Source organism: Ambystoma mexicanum, chromosome 1p, assembly GCF_040938575.1.
Source record: "Ambystoma mexicanum isolate Mex_15411 chromosome 1p, UKY_AmexF1_1, whole genome shotgun sequence".
In the NCBI taxonomy this organism is placed as follows: Eukaryota; Metazoa; Chordata; class Amphibia; order Caudata; family Ambystomatidae; genus Ambystoma; species Ambystoma mexicanum.
Genome location: NC_090921.1, coordinates 91,236,072 through 91,257,974, shown reverse-complemented (window position 1 = coordinate 91,257,974; position 21,903 = coordinate 91,236,072). Strand labels below are relative to the sequence as shown.

Genomic DNA, 21,903 nt, shown 5'->3' with positions numbered 1-21,903 from the left:
CACTAATTCCACATATCATGCCTGCTTAGCCTGGACATGAACCATTATGATTTATCGTACAATCTCGCCCCCGCACACATCTCCTCTCCCTCCCATCCCCTACTCCAACCTCCAAAATCAGCTCCTTGACCCAGAATGACCTACACGTCCATCTTACTTGTCCCAGTGCTTACGTATGAGGCTCCTTGCCTCATAAGTAAGTACTGCGATGAGGAAGAGTGGGACTAGGAGTAATGAAGAGTACAGGTCTTAAAACAGGCATTACCCCCATGTACCTCTACCTCCTCCCCGTGCTTGTGTATGAGGCAGAGTTCCTCATACAAATTACTGCCTCATACACAAGTACTGGGAAGAGGAAGAATACGGCTGAGAGTAATGAAGATAACCAATAAGGAATCAAGGCATTAAACACAAGTAGTGGCACAACACCATTGAGCTGAGGGGGCTTCCACATTCCCCCCTGAAATGTTGGGCTATGTTTGTTTGTTTGTTTATTTATCTGTAATGCGCACCAGACCCGAAGGTATCAGGGCGCAGAGAGAGGAAACATGAATACTTACAGCTTGATGTTACAAAGATTACAGAGCAAATGTACAGGGATTTACACGGAAAATACAATACAAATAACAATTGAGTGGCAGATAAATATATACAAATATATACAAGGTAGAATAAGGTGTATAATTACATGCTTTACAAGTTAGAGTTCAATATATAATGAGTTATACAACATCAGTGTACAGTTAGGCCAAGTAGGTGAAATCATGAGGCATAGAGGAAGAGGGAAGAGGGAAGAGGATGTTTACTCGACCTGGCAGTTGCTGGACCGAAAAAGAACACAAAGATGTTAAACGGCACCTGGGTTTCACTGTTACCGGGGTCCGGCCCAGCAATTAGTAACGTACAGCATTTCATTGTTAGTACCTACATACAAATGCAAAAAATGTTAGGCAATTGAAATCGTGATGTGGGTAATTACCGGCATGCCAGGTGGGTGATTGGAACGGTAGAGAGGGGACTGGAGACCGCTCATTCTAAGAGTAGTCCATACGCGGGTGCTTTCAGACTTAAAGGAGGGAGTTAACTGCTTGTAACATTGAAACTGCACTAGAATAGTCGCATTAAAATGCGTAAAGAAGTCAGATGCCCGCACACAAATAAGTTTGCTCCTCCCCCACCACCCGTGAAGTTAGCACCTCTCCCAACATTTGAAGGGTTAGCCCACCTGAAATGTAGGCTTTATTGCGCCCCTGAACACAAGCACACACACTATTCACCATAGACACACATGCACACCTTGCCACCCATACATTTCATTGTGCAACCTATCACCAAACACTCACACACACAGCCACCTATACATGGAAGTGTGCACCCTTTCACCATACAGGCACACCTAGGCAGCCACCCATACATGTATGTGTGCACACCTTCACCGTACACCGTTCACCGTACACGCAGACACGCACACCCAGCCACACATACATTTGTGAGCAACCTTTCACCATACACTCACACAGGCAGCCAGCTATACATTTAAGTGTGCACCCTTTCACCATACACGGACACACAAACACTTCATGGGGTTGAGTGGAGTCATATTACTTCAAAAAGAAATAGTTTCTTTTTGAAGTCACTCTGACTTCATAAAGAAATGATTTCTGTTAAGAACCGAACCATAACGGAATGTCTTCATGAAGGAAGAGTGACTTCAAAAATAAACGATTAATTAGCCTAGGGTCTTCCATGTCATGAGGCAAGAGTAGCCCCCGGACTTCAAAAAGAATGTTTCTTTTTGTATTCAATCTGCCATCATAAAGACATTTGGCCTCATTCCGAGTTTGGAGGTAAGAACCGGTCATTACCGCAATGGAGCAAATACCGTGTCCGAGCTGGTAATAGACCGCTAAAAGTGGCCTATTACGACTTTGCGTGCACAAGCTTTGAGCCATGCTGGTCATGTACCTAGCGCCATGCCGCAAAAGGGCCCCAAAAAGCCCTTACCGGCATGAAGCGCCATAGAGTAAAGCAGCAAAAGCGGTGGCCGTAAATTACAGCTACAGTAAATTACGGCCACCGCTAAATAGCGGAACCAGAAATATCGTCATCGCACAGGAACAGGAAGGAGCGCGACGGCCATCTTCAAAAACACAATCCATTGCCATCCTCACCAGGCAGGACCCCTGGGACCATTGTGAATCTTGGAAAAGCCTAACAGAAGCACAAGGAATGCCAAAAGCACCCAAGAAGGGAGCAGACCAGCTCCGCAAGGAGCGCTTTAGCCCCGACGAATTGCAGATGATGGTGGACACCCTCGAGGAGCATACCGACATCATCATCAGAGGAGACATGCGGAGAGGGCCGGTGCTCAGGAAGAAAATCATCTGGGCACTAGTTGGCCAGAGGGTGAGCGCAGTCGGCAACACCCCCCGCACTCCCAAGGACTGCCGCAAGCTGTGGGACGACCTGTGGCTGAGGGTGTGGAGCATCCTCTCAGCAAACCGCAGCCAGGCCCAGGAGACTGGAGGGGGCCCAAGTTACCCCATTAAACTGATGCCATGGGAGGAGACGTGTGCCGGCTTGATCGGCCAAGAATCAATTGAAGGGGTCGGCAACATGGAGTGTTGGGCACCGTCGTCCGCTAATGGAGGTGAGGTGAGGTGAGTCAACACTGCCCACAGGTCTGATGCAGCGACTCGGGCGAGCCAGACACACCTGGCCAATGTGCCCATGGACCATCACAGGAACTAGCCAATCCTGTGCCCAGTCCCCCAGGCGAAGCCCTGGCAGGTCATGGCAGCACACCATCGGCTGACGTGCAGCGTGCAGCGCAGCTCACCGCCCTCATTACCAAGCTGATGCAGGACAATCGGCAGGGCAGGGAGGCGTGGCGGGAGGAATTAAGGGCAATGCGGCAGGTGGTGACGGACAGCACCAACCATCTATGTGAGGTCCTCGGCCGCATTGCTGATGCCCTGGAGGATGCACGTCCTTCACAACAGGCCGATCATGAGGACACCCCGTGAGACTGCAGCACGAACATATGCATGATTGTGCAGCTGGAGCGCGCGTGCACAAAGTCCTATTTACTGTCCAATTGGATCCAATTTTGTATAGATTGTTATTGATGGAAGCATCCCGAGTGTTGGCGTGGGGACTTGATTTTGACCAACAGGGAACGATAAAATGCCAACATACACCTAATTTTCCTTTTTCAATCGCATATCCCAAGCACATCACACATAATCCCTGGCAATAATCTACTTGCCGTTTATTCACATCTTTGTAAATGTATTTGAATGACAATTGCAACTAGGCATTGATAAGAGTCCCTCCTCACTCAAGATGGCCGCACCTAACTGACGCGATTCACACACTAGATTTGCAGACTAGTGTAGTGAAACTTTAAAACTCTCTAAGCAACCGCACGGCACCGCGCGTTAGAAATCAGAGCAGCAACACGTTCGAATTAGGTAAGACTGTTGATACACAGCCCCTTAGTCATGCGTGATATCGCGGACCCCCAATCCAATCAGCGGCTTAACCGCTATATGCATAGGGTTGTATGGAATTAAGGGGATGCTTATATCCCGCTGGGTTTTCTCTTTCTCCTTTCTCCCATATTACGCGGAACCTGCCACTCCAAAATGATGGATTTCGTAATGACACTTTGCCACACGGATTAATGTGGATGGCCTGGATGACAACATACCAGGGTAGTTATTTCCGCAACTGCAAGGAATTAGAGGTACGTCTATATTCAGGGCTTACTAAGAAAATGGTGACATAGATTGTTTAGATCACAAGTTCACGTAAAGTAACACATGCCTATTACATTATCATATTTCTTGCACCTTAATTTAGTTATACGCAGTCCCGACATCTAACCAGACTGGCATCTAACCAGACTGGACCAATTCTTTCTGGTGTATACCCAATAAAATTACAAGGTACAGGTCAATCATTGATTTTTTGTGCCTGTGCGCGTAACCGCACTTTTGTGCTTTATGATATTAATGCACCCAAACCATGGGCTCACTAATGGTGTATTTTTTTGTATTTCTCTCCTATTCCCCCTCCCGTATCTCTCTTTTCCAAACAATGCACCTCATTCCGAGTTTGGGGGTAATCATGGCGCTATTAGCGCCATGACTACCTCCAATACCGGTACCGATTCCGCCCTCGTTCAGTGGGGACTTACCGGTCTATTCCGACCTTTGCGGGACCGGTAAGTCCCCATTGAAAAAGCCATTCCCCATTCCCATTTGAGCCCCCATAGGGCTCAATGGGAAGGGGGAAGGCGCTAATAACGGTACCGCAAATTGCAGTACCGTTATTAGCTCTAAAGTCCCTTAACGGGTCCCATCCTTAATGTCTGGTAAAACCAGGCGTTAAGGAAGGGACCCGCTAAGGGAACTCGGAATAGGGTGCAAAGGGATTACCGTCACCGGTGTCCTTACCGGTGCCCGGTATCCTTTGTGCCCAACTCGTAATGAGGCCCAATGTGTATGTTTCTACAATGTTTTGACTATGGTTCAACTTATTCACAATTGTGCATGCATTTAATGCAAATACTTTGTTATTTGATGTGTCTCGACTCTTGCACGCATTTGTGAGCGTCTGGATGCATTATTTTATGTATAGAATCTCATATGTTTGATGACCATTTTTATTGTAAACAGCCTCCGAGGAAGAGCAACTGTATGCTCGAAACACGTGTCAGGCTGGACATGATGGACTTGAATTAATACATTTCTAATATTGGAAGTGCTTTCCAATCCATCTAAATTCGGCGCTGTGAGACTGGTTTGTCTTCGAAACAATTTACCTTGTGGTGTACTTAGGCAAAGTACCCAACTTCAACTAGTCACCTGCAGCCTTAGAGTTATTCTCTTATTCCACTTTGCAGGCGCAGTGGACTCTTAGTGACTTTTTGCCACAAGCTCTAACTCAGATCCCTGTATATTGACCTGTTATTTGGACACAAGTCCTCTTGTAGAGTCTTCACCAAATTCTTGGCAACCCTTGTGTTTCTCCTGCACAAGGAGTAGGTGGCAATGTTCCCTTACCTGGACGATCAGTTGGTGCAGAAAATGGACAGCGAGGGCGTAGGTGCTGGACTGTTAAAAACTGTGAAGTAGTTACCGGCACATGGATTTGATATTAACCTTCAGAAGTCGAACCGCCAACCAGCCCATGAGTTGCGGTTTATAGGCGCACTATGGGATGGGTCTGGCTACCCAAAAACAGGGCGCTATTGATCATTGAGGAGGTCTCAAGGTTATGAGAACTATCCCTGCCCCCAGTGAGGCAATGTGCCAGAGGTCAGGGCTTGATGACCATCGGCATCTTGGTGACACCTTGGGTAAGTCTTTGGCTAAGTCTCCTCCTGGCACACCAGCTCAGACACTGGAAGCTGGCCTCCCAGGACTACGAGTGCCCTGTGTGAACGGTATTTTCCCTTAGGCAATGGCTACATTGGTGGTTATATCCGGATCATCTCCTGCTGGGCTTCCCTTGAGCCCTGTGCTGCCAGTTATGGTAACAGCAGATTCCAGTTGGCAGGGATGGGGTGGTTCTTGGGAACCGACAAGCACAACGTCGCCGGGGAAATTTGCACAGATTGATTTCCGAAAATTCACAGAGTAGTGAAGAGTTCTGGGCCCCAGATTGCAGGGAAACCGGTGGTGGTGCCCGAGGACAATACAACAGCAGTGGGGTAATATTATTTTAAAAGATCACTCATAGCCTTGGCCATCTCCAATGACCTGTCTACCTCCCACAACAACATGCTGTTCTCTCGGTTCTTTTCCAGGAACCTAGAGCCAGAAGCTCGGCGAACGGACACTCTCATATCTCCTTGATCCGAGGGCCTCCTTTTGTGCTTCCTCCCATTCCTCTCATCTTGAGGTTGTTCCGCAGGGTCCCTCCACCTTCCCCTCTTATTTGGCTGAGGAAGACTTGGTTCCATCGGTTGTCCAACCTGGCCACCCAAGCACCTGTGATGTTGCCACAATCCTCATCTCGAGTAGTAAATACTTACGCCTGACAGCCGAACAACAGATGGGTTAGGGAGGCATGGTCCGTGAAAGACCAGGCTGTCCAGACATGAGTTCACAGGAGGGGTATCACCCACCTTCAATCTGGGTTTGGCGCCATCGTTGCTGAAAGCACAATGGGCTGGTATTAAAGTAGTTAGGCAACCCTGGGATGATCAGGAACAAGACTCGGGTTAGGTCGCTCAATCTCCTTGGAATCTACCATTGGTTTTGTAAGCCCTATATGGGCTTCCCTTTGAGCCAGTAGCCTCAGTAGACCCAACATTGCCAACCCTGAGAACTGCATTTTTGGTAGCCATTACCACGGCTAGGCAAATTGGCATGATGGGGGCTCTGCTTTGCTCAGCTCCATATTTTCTGGTGGACCCGGAGGATGTAGTTTGCGCTGTGACTCTGCTTTCTGCCTGAAGGTTACTTATTTGTTTCATGTATCCCAAGAGATAGTTATATTCGAGATCCCAGGGGACATATCTAGAGAGGAGATGAGTCCTAGGGCGAGCATGGATGTACGTCAGATCCTGCTGACTGACAGTCAGCGGATGTATTTCTTTAGGCCTTCAAATAACCTATTTGTTGCTTTTGAAGGGGTGGGGAAGGGTCACAAAACCTTCAGTTTGTCTCTTAGGACGTTGTTGAGGAAGGCCATTTCTCTGGCATAGGGCAGGGTCAGGAGTTCCACACCAAACGGTGGTGGTGCAGAGATATTCCACGAGGGCTATGGCCACTTCCTGCGCAGAGGAAAGGGGAACCGGCCATCGGGAGATCTGGTGGCCAGCAGCGTGGGCTTCTTCGGTCACCTTTGTGATGCTTAACAGGCTGTACCCCCTGGGGCGGGGAGATCAGTCATTTGCAGAAGTCGTCTTGGGATCCAATCGACTAGCTTGAATGGTTTGAGAGAAATAGTGCCGCGAGTGCTGGTTTTAAGAGGGGCCCGGAGCAATCAGATATTTTGCACACTTCATGGTTACCCTAATGGGAGGAGGAAGAGGGACGTGGGCAATTTGCTTTCATTACCAGCAATTTTCATGAACCCCTAGCCCTTCTCTTCCTCGTCAAAGTGCTGGTGTACGCCATCCTCTCCCCACCCTTCCCACCCCCAGGCGATTGATCCAGTTCCTTGTGTATGGGACAGATGGAGGTCCCATTGCAAAGGTATTGTTTTTCTTGGATGCGCCAGTGCTGTTGAGGGAGACTGGGGAGGCGGCGGGGGCAGATTTTCCAAGAGCTTACGAGAAGACAGTCAGTCTTCATGATTACTGTAATGCCGATTACTGGTAAGTAATGAAAGCATTACACCGAGTGGATATAGGGCAGTGTCAGTTTGAGCTCAAGGCTAGTTGATTAATGCAAAGGGCAATAGGGGAAAGAGAAATAAGCACCCCTACTCCCTTCCCCAACAGTTGGGTTGGCCATCAGATACTCTATATTAGCAGTCAGAGACTTGCCAATCGCTGCCCGGCCTGTACCCCTTTCGACAACAGAACCCAGGTTTAGGCCACAGCCTTATTACGGGGTGCATTTATGGTACAGCCCCTAGAAGGACCCAAAGCACTGCATGTCGATTCCACACCGAGCTGCCGAGTGGCCTTTAATTGGCAGGACCCAAGAGCAAAGCGTTCATTCTGTGCAGGCAGCAAACACATATCACACCACAGACATGCACGTAGCTATGTTCAAATAGGCCCTGGCCCTGAGCCACTTAGGAACAACAACAAAAAACACTGATTCTGCACAATGCCCTGGAAATAAAACATGAAGCCAAGATGCAAAGGAATAGCTTTATATTTCAAATTGTTACAAAAGTTATAAATAATGAAAAGGAAGAGTAAAAATAACTTAATAAACATTAATAATGTACCACTTTAGGTGTCAAACTACATCCTATTTTTTGAAACAATCATGCGTATTCTGATTAAACTGGGTGAGGTGACAAGCCTTGTTGGTAGTTGGCGCTGGCAGTTCGTGGTTGTCCACTTTCTGTGCGGTTTATCCTGGTACCAAGTATACGGAAGTGAATGGAGAATGTAGACACATCAGTCAAAGGTTGTTTCTGTACATGCTTTTTAATGTACTCAAAAACATGTGACAAATTCTTGCCACATTTGCCATAAAGGTGAAACAAAGATCTGACGTGCGTTTCGACCGTAGTCTTTATCAAGGCCGACACAAGTTAGGTGACATGGACGCCAGATGGAAGATATTGAGCTCCCAACTACCAACAAGGCTTGTCACCTCACCCAGTACGTAAACTCCTGAGAACCCTGGAGTTTGGTTCTCTGACAAACCATGTGCCAGGCCGCAGGCAATAATCTAATTCAAAACTAAAACGGTGCGCAGGGGACCGGTCTTCCCAACCTAAACTCCAACCCTTCTGAAAACATATTCTGATTAAACATTGGCATTTATAATACCATGATGGGGTACAGCTGGTACCTACTTGCCCCCATCCCCTTTTATCCAGACTGCGTTCTCATGTGCTCACTACCATTAATTATGTAGTAACACTGAAAGGGATAACGGTCTATCCTAACTATCCCGAAAATACTGATTGAATGCATTGAAATAATGTGCCTCACTTTGAATGCACCAGTTATTTTTTTACTTTTTATTATTTTAATGAATGTACTAAACTAAAAAGTAAAAAGATAAGTGCAATCTTCCACTGTTAGACGAAATCAAATAAAACTTTCTTGCTTATTCTGTTCTCCTAGGGCATGAACCGCAACAATTGGACTATGTGCCGACTCTTCCTCTTGGCGTCTACTCTGATCGGAATGGTAATGTCAAAGGACCGCTGCGAAACCGACATGAATGTGCACGGCAGGAGTGAGACGAACTGCAGCCAACGAAGCCTCACCGCAGTCCCCATCGATTCCATACCCAAAACCACTGAAATCCTCCTCCTAAATTTCAACAATTTGAAAACCATCTCCACCAGCTCCTTGGGCGGATTCCCGGGACTGACTGAATTGGATCTCTCCAACAACGACTTGTCCAAGCTGGACACAAGCCAACCTCTCCCGCTGGAGGAGCTGAACTTGTCGAATAACTCTCTGACTCAGCTCCCCAACATAAGCAACTTCAAAAAATTGACCAAACTCTTTTTGGCTCACAATTCGATTGCAGTGGTTCCAGATGACGGGTTCAGTGGCTTGGACCAACTAAAGGAAATCGACCTCCAGAGGAACCGAATAGCATTCCTCTCCGATCAGGTTTTCGAAGACTTGCAATACCTGGAGAGCCTCGATCTGTCTTACAACGAGCTGAGGAACCTTCCTAGACACCTGCTCAGCAAATTGCAAAAACTTGACAAATTATACTTGGCTGGGAACCGCCTGACGGAGCTCCCTGACCAGTTCTTTGAAGGTTTAGATGCCTTGGCGTTCGTATACCTGGATAGCAACCCATGGAACTGTAATTGCGCACTGGAGTATTTTCAGACATGGGTCACTGAAAATAATTTCAATATTTACATTAGGAATGGCACCTTGACAGTACCCGCTCCAGAGAGCGTAATGTGCTCCTCTCCGCTGAAGCTCAAGGGCACACCAGTCGCACAATTTTCCACCGATCACTGTAGAAAAATTGTAGATGGCTCAGTGTTGCATGTGATGGAACCAACCACTGACCTCCCAACCACTCCAGAGACTACGACTCAACCAACCACCATTATCACAACAACCACAGAGAGAATTACTGCACAAACTACTGTGTTGACAGACCCAACCACTGCAATTGGAACAACCACAGGGAGTGTGACAGAACTAACCACAGCAATGGCAGTAACCACAAAACTACTTACAGAGACCACGACTCCAATCAAAACTACTCTGGAGATAAAAACAGAGCCAACCACTGCACTCCCAACAACCACCAGGAGGATTACACAAACGACCACAGCATTGCAAACCACAATACAAACACAGATGCCAACAATCACTGAGGCTCCACCAACCACTATGAAAGTAATGCAACCAACCACTCGTGTCATTATCAGCACAGAGCGTAAAGTGGAACCAACTAGCCATTACGTCACTGCAGAAAGGTCAGTGACAACCTTGTTTCTTCTCACTCTTTCCACTCAAACCGATCCATCGTACGAGAAAACGACAGGCATAGTGGCGAGCACAAGCAACATCAGCACCCTGGAGTCAATTGCTGTTACCACAGAATTTCCAAGTACCATGGATGTCCTTTCAGTTATCGGTAAACATGAAAAACAATTTGGGACACTCAGTGATTATATCGCCAAATACTGTTGCTTTCTTCATCTCCTCCTTTATCTCATTTCCCTCTTGATTATGTTTTTGGAGACTGTGGTTCTGATTGCTTGGATGTGCTGGGTGTATTTCAAATACTACAGGCCTACCAAGCTTTATGTTCAGAAACCGCCTAACATCTGGCTGGTTCGCTACAGTTTGTTGAATAAAGAAGGGCCGCCGCCAACGGTTCCGATTCCTATGGTGGGCAACTCAAGACCAGTGCTCTCAAGCTTCAAAGGAGCATCACGTCACAGACCTGAGGAAAAGAGACTTTCCGCTCCACATGCCGAGACGGAACTTGAATTGATGGCCACCAACATCAGGGAATATTCACTGTCCTCGTTGTAGGACACAAAGTCTGGCAAGATATCATGGACTACAGTCATAACTGTGCCAAACCTTTTGCAGTCCCTTTTCCACCAACTTACAGCCCAGATGTTGTGTTGCAAAATCCATGACTCCAACTAAAATAAATGCAATAATTGATTGTAATAAAAGTGATGATAGGTTGTGGAAATAAGTCAGGCCTTAAAATCTATTAGAGTTTATTCCAAATTAGAATATGCCCCCCCTTCCATGACCAGGGGCAGCTGACACTGCCATGGAACATGTCATGCCTAAGAATGTATGACATGGGACAAAGACACGTCAGAGGAGACAGTCCTTCATAACGTCATACCAGTTGTCCGCTATGTGCTAGTTTGCACCGAAGTGTTATCTGTAATGAGGGGTAGGATTATTTTTGGTGTATTCAGCTTTCTAGATTTTCAAGCAGCTGTACGTAACACAGACTGCTCTAATTGACTTGAGGGGGTGTGGTTGGTTAGACACCCAGCAAAATAGCCAATTGCACTCATTACCAATGGCTCTTAAGCCAAGAAGTCCCCATTTCAACAAGTGATTATTTACGCTGTACACTCTTCCCACCAGCACGGGTACGCTGGTGTTGGCTTTACAATAGAAGTTCAACAATGACCTATCAAAGAGGTGTTTATGTCCACTTCAAGACCAACGCCCTACCAAAAGCATAGGGTGATGTGGGCATGGTTTGAGGCCTAGGGCAATGAGGACATTGGTTTGAGAAACAAGACAGTCTAAAAGGTTGTTAAAATTAAGTTTCCGTTGTTTCGACCCAAGAAAGCCTACACTTCTATATATATGGAGCACGACCGGTTCTAAAAGTGACATCCTACCTGCGTTTGAGCACCTCTCATTCTGAGTTCTCAGACCTCTAGTTTTGTCATTTCAATTCAGGTTTTGACTTAAGCGACCCACAATGTTTTTGGGGTATCTTTATCACTCCCTGTCGGGCGCCACCACATGTTATGCAGTCTCTAGATTTATATAAAGTGATTTGTGGGTTGTAACATCAGGAGTTAAGGCTATCGATTATCTTGGTTTACATTTTCGAACGCTATATTTTCCAAATGCCATTTTGCCGACACAAAATTGCAGAAACATCTTTTTGAAATGGGGGTTCCCCCCAAACCCGTTTGTTTTTAATTGACACTTTTTGTTACTTACAAAACAAAAATAAAACATGTAAAATAAAAAATACTACATTCAGAATTATTTTTTCTGAATTTATTTTTCGACAAAATGGTATTTCGAAAATATGTTTTCGAGAATTTAACGGGATACCGATTATCTTCTTGGTCTTTTTAAGTGTGAATTGAAAGTGGTTGTCGGTTCTTGTTCCCTCCTCTGCAATTTCTGGGAGTCTAGGTTTTTCAGTATCAGAAATAGGAGAGAAGAGAATTTAGGAGCCTGTCTTCTTCTCCAAGACCCTTTTTGTTAATTTAAAGGGCAATCTTTTAGAAATAAAGGAGATTTTTTTTCTCGCTTTTGGCCAATTTCACACACCTCTTTTCATAACTGTTTGATTTTTAAAATAAATATGCTTTTTATATGGAGTTGGCACCCAGATTGTTAAATCTCTTCTATATAGGCCCTTTCAGACTCATGTATATAGATATACTCTTTACTGGGTTAGGCATCCCTTAGTTGTCCCTTGTCTTCCTGTTCCCTAATCTGGGTGGATTAATAGTTTTCAGTAGTTTTTTAATGTCCTGCTCCACTGTCTTGGTCAAAAGGCGTTTGTCTCTTTTTTGCCTCTGTATCTTCTAAACGTCTAGTGGTGTTATCCGCAGTCTTCACCTCCTGGGCCTTTAGTCTTTATGATGTTATTTTGCCTTTGACATAGACCCTCTGTTTCCCATCAAATCTTGAATCTCAGCGACTCGTCGTTGTGGGACTGACTGGCATCCATGCCGGTTTCTCCCGCCTCTCTGGTCTGGCACAGGCTGTTTGGTGGGGTTCTGATTTGGTTTTCTACTGCATGCATCCATTAAGGGGCGACTCCATGTCTCAGTCTGTACATCTTTTCAGGGCACTGTGGGAACCCAAGTGTATCAGTAGAGACCGGTGGAGGCACAAGTGGAGAAATACAGGGGTACCTGGGAGGCATTGCAGAATCAAAGTACATTGGGGTGGCTGTACAAGTGATCTTATTTCGCTGTTTCTATGGAGGACTGGCGCACCTGTGTGGTTGGTCTTTTTATCACTATATCTATAGAGGACTGGCACATCTGTGCAATTGGTCTTATTTCTCTATATCTATGGAAGACTGTAGATTGAGTTCAAGACGCATGTGAACAAGTGCCAGGTCTCAAGAGCTAAAATACTCCAGATTTAGACAATTTATAATTTTCATTTTTTATTGTCCTAATAAAGAGAAAAGAGACACCTCAATGTGTGTTGTACACAAGGAAAATAGTCACTATCATTATTATATTGGAAATACAGGAAAAAAGATCACCAGCAGAGCATTGTTTTCCCGAACTGGCTCTGCTTTACTCCTACTTTGAGACTGTCGTCACTCCTGAAAAGAGACCGTAATTACTTAAAATATGCTCTTCTTCAATAACTGGGGCTGTTATAATGTCCAACATCGGGAACCCTGCTTAGCAGAAGGAACTTACTAAAGATGGACCTGTATTTTGGAAGAGGCTGACTTCCAGCCGGCATGCCACCTAAAGAAATATCACGTATGTTTTTTTTTATTTTTATAGATGATATAACAATGATGTTAAACTGATTACCAGTAAATTGGCTGGTTCGGAGGTTGAGGAAGTGGAAGTAGCAATTATCTTATATTGGCAATCCATCTTTATCGGAATGGTGAAAGTGTATTTCAAATATTTATAATAACAAAATACAAAACATTAAAAAATCAATAGCAGATAAGCTAGAACACAAAAATCTTAATCCAAAAGTGCAGACACCTGAAATATCAGTCGGCCCCATCTACATTTATATTTTTGGAGGTTAAATGTTGAGTAAATTATAGATATTATTACTACATGCCCTGGACATCGATGTCCCTCTACAGAATTAAGCCAATTGAGTTATCCTCTCTTTTTAATTTCTTATTTTTTAGACTCTATGCCAGTCAGCCTAAGCAAATGCTATCATTGGGTATACAAACACCTGCAAAGTTATTGTGGTTTTAAAAGGACTAGGAAAAAAAATAACTTTCCATGAGAAAGTAGAATAAGCCATTTGATCCAAGACTGGCATGCCACCACGCCACGCATTAGTCGTTGCTGGAAGCCCACCTCCAACTCAGAGCCACATCAGCACAGCATCAAGAGTAGGCAAATGAGCCTATCTGCAAACCTTTCAGTCTATTTCATTTTACAATGATAAGGTATATGATACTGCATGTAGTTCTTCAAAAAGAGTCAATTGTCGTGTTCCTCTTTCTCTTCTGCCACCACTGTGTAGCCCATCATATGCTTGTTGGGTCACCTTGAGCATCACTCAAGGTCTTGTGCTGTTAAACTAACCCCAGGAAACTCTTTCAGCGGGTTGATTAGAGATTTTAAGCATCTTGAGGAGTTTTTCTTGGCCTGCAAGTCCTTCCCTTTTAACTTTTTCTTCAGTGAATAAACACTGCAGGCCAGCCTTTAGGAGCTTGAACTGCTCCTCAAGTTGGTCAGTTTCCAATGATGAGTTGAATGTTTTTGTTTAACTTTTATTAGTTATGTCTCAACATAAATGCTATATTCTGTACATCATAAATGTATTAATTCTGCCAAATCCTATTAACTTTGTAATGTTTGTCATATTGCATTGTAATACTTTTTTTTTACAGATACCATAAAGATCCTACTTGAGTGGCAGCAAAAATGAGCAGTCCCTTTAAATGCAACCTCTCCTAACGTCTACCCTCAAGTGACAGATTCTCATTTGCTCCCATAGAGTGATGACTATGAAACCCTACTACATAGCTGAGCAACTCACCATCTCCTCAGGCCAACACACCACAAATAGACACAACATCAGTAGGGTGGAACATAGTAAGTGCAAGCAGGAGCAAGTGGAAAGACACACCAAAATACCAAAGCACACCAGGATGGCCCCATCCATGTTGCCTTTCAGGAAGGAACTGAAGACTCTACACTAGCATCTCGTCAGCCATTCCCAGGCTTGACTCCCCCCGCCCTATCCATTTCGTCCCCTATCTCTTGAATCCTACTCTAGCCTACTGTGCAGCAATCCAGTGATTTCCAGCTCACTGTGTGCTATACACAACCACATACAATACATGCAGCCCTTCAAACAACTGACACTTAGGATGACACAATGTTCTTTCCAGCGCATAGATAATAGGGAAACGCCAGAAGCAGATCCTGAGGTAGAACTCCGAGGACGCTAGCTAGGTGGCTAGCTCCCACTTCACAGTGAACTATCACTTCAGCAATGGTCCTGCCACTCTCAAGCTTTTAGATTGGCCAGACAGTGAGTCATGAAGGGCACTAAGGGAAGGCACAGGTTCATTAACTGGGAAATAAGGGGGGAAAAGAGAAGAACGAAGGTGTTAGTTTGAAAACGATCACAAGGAAAGGATGAATCAGAATGAAAGACCGAATGCGGTGAATCCCCAAAATAATGCAAAAGAATTAAAAGGTGTAATGTTATCATTGCAAGTATGATATCTAAACTCTTTATCGAAGCCAACTACATTCCAAGAGACCTGTGAAAATCATGCATTAACAGTATACAGCTCGTTGATTAAACACTTATTAAACATCAAGAAAGCCAAAGCATCAAAAAAAGAATCAAGTGTTTTGCATTGAAAGGCATTTTTCAAGCTTAATAAGACCATTTCAAACACAAATCTGACCCTGCCGCTGTTTAGCACGGTTAAAGGCGTGACAAGCCCATTTGACTATGTGCTTGAATGTGTGATCCTGGCAATATTTTCAATATAGCAAGTCCCCAATTACAGAGAGGTTCTGGAGCCGGCTCAAACCAGACTCAAAAACGGAAATAGACATAGTGAAAGGCAAACCCAGCAATATCATCCTCCAAATAAAGCAGGGACAGCGTACAAGCATCAACAAATCTTGGAGCTATGGATTAATTGAATACAAATAATGGATTAAATACTCAAAACTCGTTGTTGCTCGCTTCACAACATAATCTCTCAGTACAAATCCTACAGGCACTAGGTATTAGTTACATATAGGCCCTCATTAAGAGTTTGGCGGTAGCCATGGAACAGCTCCATGGTTGCCTCCAAACCGGGCTCCTTTACCGGGTTCCTGCAATGAGGATTTACCGGTTTATTCCGACATAGGAGGACCCGGTAAGTCCTCCTTGCAGGAACCATTCCCCATTCCCATTTGAGCCCCCATAGGGCTCAATGGGAATGAGGAGGGAGGTAACAACGGGCAAATTACAAGTGTCCCCTTGTTGCCTCCCTCTTCCCCTCGCGGGACCCGGAAAAGAAGTCTGGTTTTGCCAGACGTCTGATCCGGGTCCCGCGATGGGAACCCTGTAATCAGCCCTGACGGAATGAAGGGGGCCGGACCCGTACCGGCCCCCTTCATTCCGTGAGCGCAAGCCTCGTAATGAGGCCCATAGACTCTATACATGTACAATATTTAATTGGGTTATGCCAATCTGATGGCTCCTGCTGAGACCACCTCTAAATTGATAACAGTAAAAATACATCATCTCTGCAATATGTAATTGGTTGGCATAATACGTAATGGTGGGGCCTAATATCAGGGGTTTTGATTGGTTGGCTCTCTACTGACCAACCCTGGGCAACTCACAGGTTGTCAAGCCATGAGCCACACAGGAGTACAGGGAGAGAGGTCCATCGACTGCTTTCCTTTCAATTAAAGAAGATACGTGGCTCATTTCTAGGCCATGAGCCAGAGGGATCTCTTTGTATTTGGACTTGTTTGGCGTCTCATGTCTGGAGATACGTGTAAGGAGTAAGGCGTTCATTGCTAATGAATAGACAGTGTTCTCCAATTATGGGTCACGTATCATGAGACCGTGTTTGGAATAATTTCACCCTGCATTTATTAGGATTTTAGCTAATATTGGTGTGAGAGTTATGGTTTCTTTTACCACTGGGGACACCCTTGAACTATTGTTCATGGGGTCTTTTGGCTTATATTTGTTCTGCACCTGGTTTACAAAGGCTGGTTGTACATTTATACAACCTTAAGTAATCTGAGAGTATCCTTCTTGCGTCCTGGAAACTGCTATCTTGTGCTTTCTCTGCAATGTTCCGACCCTCCCATAATTCGTGTTAAACTTGGCTTGGGCTGCTAGCTACTGTCTGAGCTCTGCACGGATCTGTATTTTGTTATTTCAGTATTTTGAGTTCTCATGAAATCTTGAAGCATTTAATTTACTTGGAAGCGTGTTGTGGCTTCCATTTTGGAAAAGATGGCTGCCCATTACTGTTGAGTTTCTGTGTTAGTGAGCTATATTTCCGTGTCGTTCATGTTGCATTCAGTTTATGTTAGTATTCTTCATGTCTTGCGGATGCCATGTTCATATTCTCCATTTATAAATGCATGTGTTACCCAGTGTTTGCGTTCTTCATACTGAGTGCACATTTGCTTTGTGTCTAATGCATGCACATGTATTGTCACAACGTTGGTTTGGTTTTACTCGTGCCATCTTCAGCTTTAGATTGTATTGATCTCCTGCTGTGCCTGCCTGGGATAAGGACCGTACGGTTGTCTTAGTGAATAACGTTTCTCACCCGTGCAACTTTGAGATGGGGGCGGGGCAGAAGCTATGGATGCCGTATTCATCTGCCTCTCAACAAAACAGTGCAAAGAAAGGTGTATCAGAGTGATATGTTCCCATCATCCAAACTAGAAGAAGAAACAGGGATTTAAATATTGTGCTCCCTGAAGCCTTTTCGTCGCTCCTTTGGGCAGTTATAGCTCGACTGAGTTGTGTTCATTTTGCCGGTTTAGACAAATGCATTTACCACTGACAGTCTATGGGGGAATTAAAGTAAGCAAATGATTAATCTTATGCGCTGCAGGTAAAAAGAAAATAGACTTTGCCACAGTTCTAAGAATCACATATGAACAATTTCCTTAATTAAGTGCAGTGGTATTCAAACTTTTTTATACTAACCGCCTCCACCTTTCCCACTTGAGTAATAATATTGGTTCCTGGACCCCTCTCCCACAAGCTATAAATGCTTTTATTTTTTAATAAAATGCTTTTTCAATTAAAAGTAGTCACCTTTTTAAAGAATCACAGGTCGCACTGTGCCCCCTTTGGGCTCACTTGGAGGTCCGGGGGAAGGGGGTGCAGCACACACTTTGAACACCACTGTTTTAGGGACTTGTACTGGACAAGTCACCAAAGTCTAGAGCAAATCATTAGGCTACAGCTATACAACTGGTGGAGGGGTGAGCGACAGCAACCTGTCTTTTAGGACAGGTACAAGCCAGGCATAGGCCACTGCACCAGATGCCAATGTGGCCGAGGGGACCCAGACGAATCTGGGGGTTGACTGGCTCACTGCTAAAAGCTGGTAAAATAGCTCAGCGGGTTGAGCCCTCACTGCTGCAATCTGAGCGTGATCTGCAGGTCGCAGGTTCGAATCCCGGCAAGGCCAACTCAGCCTTTCATCCTTCCGAGGTCGATAAATGAGTACCAATTGCGGTTGGGTGATATTGTATGTAAATATGTGCTCTGTAAAGCGATTTGGATTAAGGCGCTATATAAATGACACAACATTATCACTAAAAGATCTAGTAGAACTGAGGGACTGTCAATACCCCATTTATTCCAAATGAGCGCAAACATTCAGACCTCAACTGAGTACTTACTGTATTCCTCTGAAGCTTCCATAAAAGATTTCATGACAAATCTTCGATTGGGTTTTTATGAATCAAGTCATTGCAATGCCCTTGACAACTTCTATCATGCCCATGGCCAGCACTCCAGTCCCTTTCTCAAGTGGTTTGGAAGAAGACAAAAACAAAAATACTGTTACCCCTCAGACAAAATATCAGCAGTATGTATCAAATTGCACCATGATATGCAAACTCATATGCAAGTTCTCACAGCAAAGCTGCCAGTATGTACTTCAACAGCACATCAGTGCTATGCAGAGGACCACTTCATTACAATATTTCCCAGTTCCTTAAATCTTGTTTCTGATCCCAGTTAAACATCTACCACCGGGGCCAAATGGGCAGATAAAACACACTCTGCCACTAGGCATGCTGGTACGTACACACCCCATCTGCATGTACTAGCACAGCTTTCTCAGATAGGGAAGCCCTCATATGTTTAATCTTTACAAACAGATGCAGCAATCACTCATTTGATTCAATCTCCTTGGATTTAGTTTTTTTGCAAAAACCTTACCCAAAATCTTTCATGCTGTTTTAAGTTGACGTTGTCGATCACCTCTCCTCTCCCTCTCTGTGCAGTGGATTCAGTGGAATCATCTCCTCTCTGCATATCAATCGAGATAAATACTGGTTTGTTCAATTATAATTAACAGATATCGTTGCTATTGAAGCTCAATGCCTAATGTTAGAGTCATTCTCAATTATTAATTCCCTTAATGCTCTTCTAGTTTCCCCAACATTAAACATAGCTCACAGACACTGGATGTAATGCACCACAAAATTACTTAAGCAGCTAGCATAATGATTCAAGTACATTGGTTTCCCTGATCTGCCGATAGGCAAAATGTGACCTCTTCAGAAAGTTGTTCCACACGGAACAAATTAAAGCAGGGAATGTCCCTACGGTTGAGTTCACAACACGATTTGATTGAGTGTTCATAAGCCTGTGCCTTGCATTTCTCGTGTTTTTATGAGGGAAGAAAGGATAATGGAGCATGATGTTTTTCATTGCATCATCATTCATTTGTTGTGATTGACACTCTTCTCTGATGATGTTTTTCCTGAATGGATCACAAGTTAAAGCACAAACCAATCTCTTTGAGTGGGCTTAAGGTCCTGATGTAGGTAATGATGCTTGTCTTGGTATCAGGGAAGGCTTTTTGAGTCAGTGACTTTTTGTTGTTGTTGCAGCCTCTCAAATAAAATCTCTTTTATCAGTTCTTTACTTTAATTCTTAAAGTCCGCTTCTGTAGAGGAAATCCACTGGATTACTGCCTTAAATAAAGTCTGAAGATGGTAAGAAGAGACAGATGCGGATCCAAGTTCTAGATGTAATAAGACAACTCAACAAACATGAAGACCTGGGCAGAAGATTGGATCTACGAGAGGCATATTGGATTGATTGACTAGACTCCCTTAAACCAGGGGGGATTAATGAGGAAATTAATTACATGTGTTTTCGATGAGTCACGGATCAGCCACACTCGAATTCGAGGAAGCAAGGTGATATTATGGTGAACTATTTTAACACATGTATGCCCCCTGTGATTTGCATCATGTGATGCAAACAATTTGAATGCTTACAACATGATAGCCACACGTATGAGTGTTAGGATCTCATATTGTGAGTATTGATTGGCTACCGAATGCAGTAACGTTGAGAGTCTAAAGGACAGTACTAATGCCTAGGCATGGTTAATATCACACCTGGATACTGACCATAGCGATGTTGATAGCTTAACACAAGCGCACTTAGAATCAGATTAACTTCTGATTCTCTCTTTATTCAGTAATAGTAACGTTGTGCCAAGGCTTTAAGGTGCACTCCACTACTCAACACTCTACATTCTATGAATTCTGAATATTTAAGCGGTGCCCACCCTTAACCTCCAAGAAGAGACATGCAGCAATACAGTTCTGGCGGCTAGTTTTCATCGACTCGACTCCATAGTCTTCCCTAGAGATAGTAGTGTCTAGGAAGTGTACGGAGGTCCATGGGATATCTGCTGTGAATTTAATATTAGCATGTTTTGAACTGAAGTTATCATTAATATACCGAGGATGGAACATAATAAGTCATTCATAGTACTCATACGGTAAAATGTATTTCTATTCAAAATGCTGCATAAATACATTTTCAAGGTTGTTTGTCAACAATTACTCCGACTCGGATCAATTAACTGACACTGCCTGGCATAATTCCACTTGCAGTTGACCCAAAAGACTTATGACCTTCAGGGTCCGCATACGGGTTCTAATAACTTCCTCTAGATGTTTATCCATATATTGAGTTGAAGTTGACTGGATGAAGTTGATCAAAAGAAGGATTGTGATCAAAACTGTCCAGTTGGGGAGATCAACCAACCTTTTATAATCATAGAGTAGGCATCTCCCAGCCTGTGTCGACTGCCAACTTGACAAGATTGGCAAATTGAGCTGGATTCGGACTGTCGAAAGATGTTACAACAGTTTGTCCTGTAACATACTTCAACAGAAGGCTCTCCATTCACCCCTCCTTCTAAACTAAAGCACTAATATCCAACCTAGTCTTGTCCTATATAGCTACATAGTGCTCGAAAGATCACCCGAGAGCACATGAGATGATGTGGTGACTGTAAATTATGGAGGACAGCCAAATGAAGATGTTCTCAGGGGAAAAAATGGTGTCTTTGTAACAGGCCTTTTTTGATCATTGGCCTCATTACAACTTTGGCGGTACCTTGGTGGTACATCCGCTGAGATACCACCAAACGGAATTACAGTTACTGCCAGTTGGTCCAGTGGTATTATTGCCAGATTACAAGTGGTGGTAGGCAGTGTTAAACTAGACTAAGAAAAAGAAACAAACTACTCTGCACTGTTTATGTGGCTTAGATCTACTATAGAAAACGTGAGGGTATAGCATGGTCTGCGGTAGCGGCCATGTAGTTATGTTTAAGTTGCTAAACCCATAGGAAGAGCACTTTTTGGGTGGCTTATAACTTCGCTCACTCTGGACGAATCCTCACCAAACTTTGCAAAAAAAAGTATATGGCCCACTCTGAATTTATCTGCAAAGTTATAGGGGTGGGGTCCCAAAATTTCTTTTTTTCCCCATGGACATAATGGGAAAAACTTTGCTCACGCCTACAGCCAAAACCCCTGGACGGACTTTCACCAAATTGCGGCTGGTGCGGCAGCTTGGTCCCGAAGAGTGCTTTTGTTAATTTGGTGTAAATCCGTCCAGTAGTTTTTTTTTTAAACGACCAAAACGTAAGGCAAAAAAATGTTTGATATCTATGTCCGGTCTGCGGACTCACTTCCCTGTTCGGTCCGTGGACTAGCCTCTGATTGGCCCAGGAAAATTTGCGGGCTTTTGCGTGGTCCGCGGACATCCGGACACAGCCG

The 21,903-nt window shown here is 44.3% G+C and overlaps 1 protein-coding gene across 4 annotated transcripts in view; it reads left to right on the top strand.

Annotated features, from left to right (window-relative positions):
* GP1BA (glycoprotein Ib platelet subunit alpha) overlaps positions 1-19,736 on the top strand; it is a 101,931-nt gene extending 82,195 nt beyond the window's left edge. For 2 of the 4 annotated variants that reach the window (XM_069643895.1, XM_069643875.1), the window contains one exon: positions 8,771-19,736. In XM_069643895.1, the coding sequence (XP_069499996.1) occupies positions 8,774-10,669 (1,896 nt within the window). In that variant the 5' untranslated portion in view covers positions 8,771-8,773 and the 3' untranslated portion in view covers positions 10,670-19,736. The other 2 variants (XM_069643886.1, XM_069643866.1) reach the window with 2 other exon arrangements.
* Positions 19,737-21,903: the final 2,167 nt, after the last annotated feature.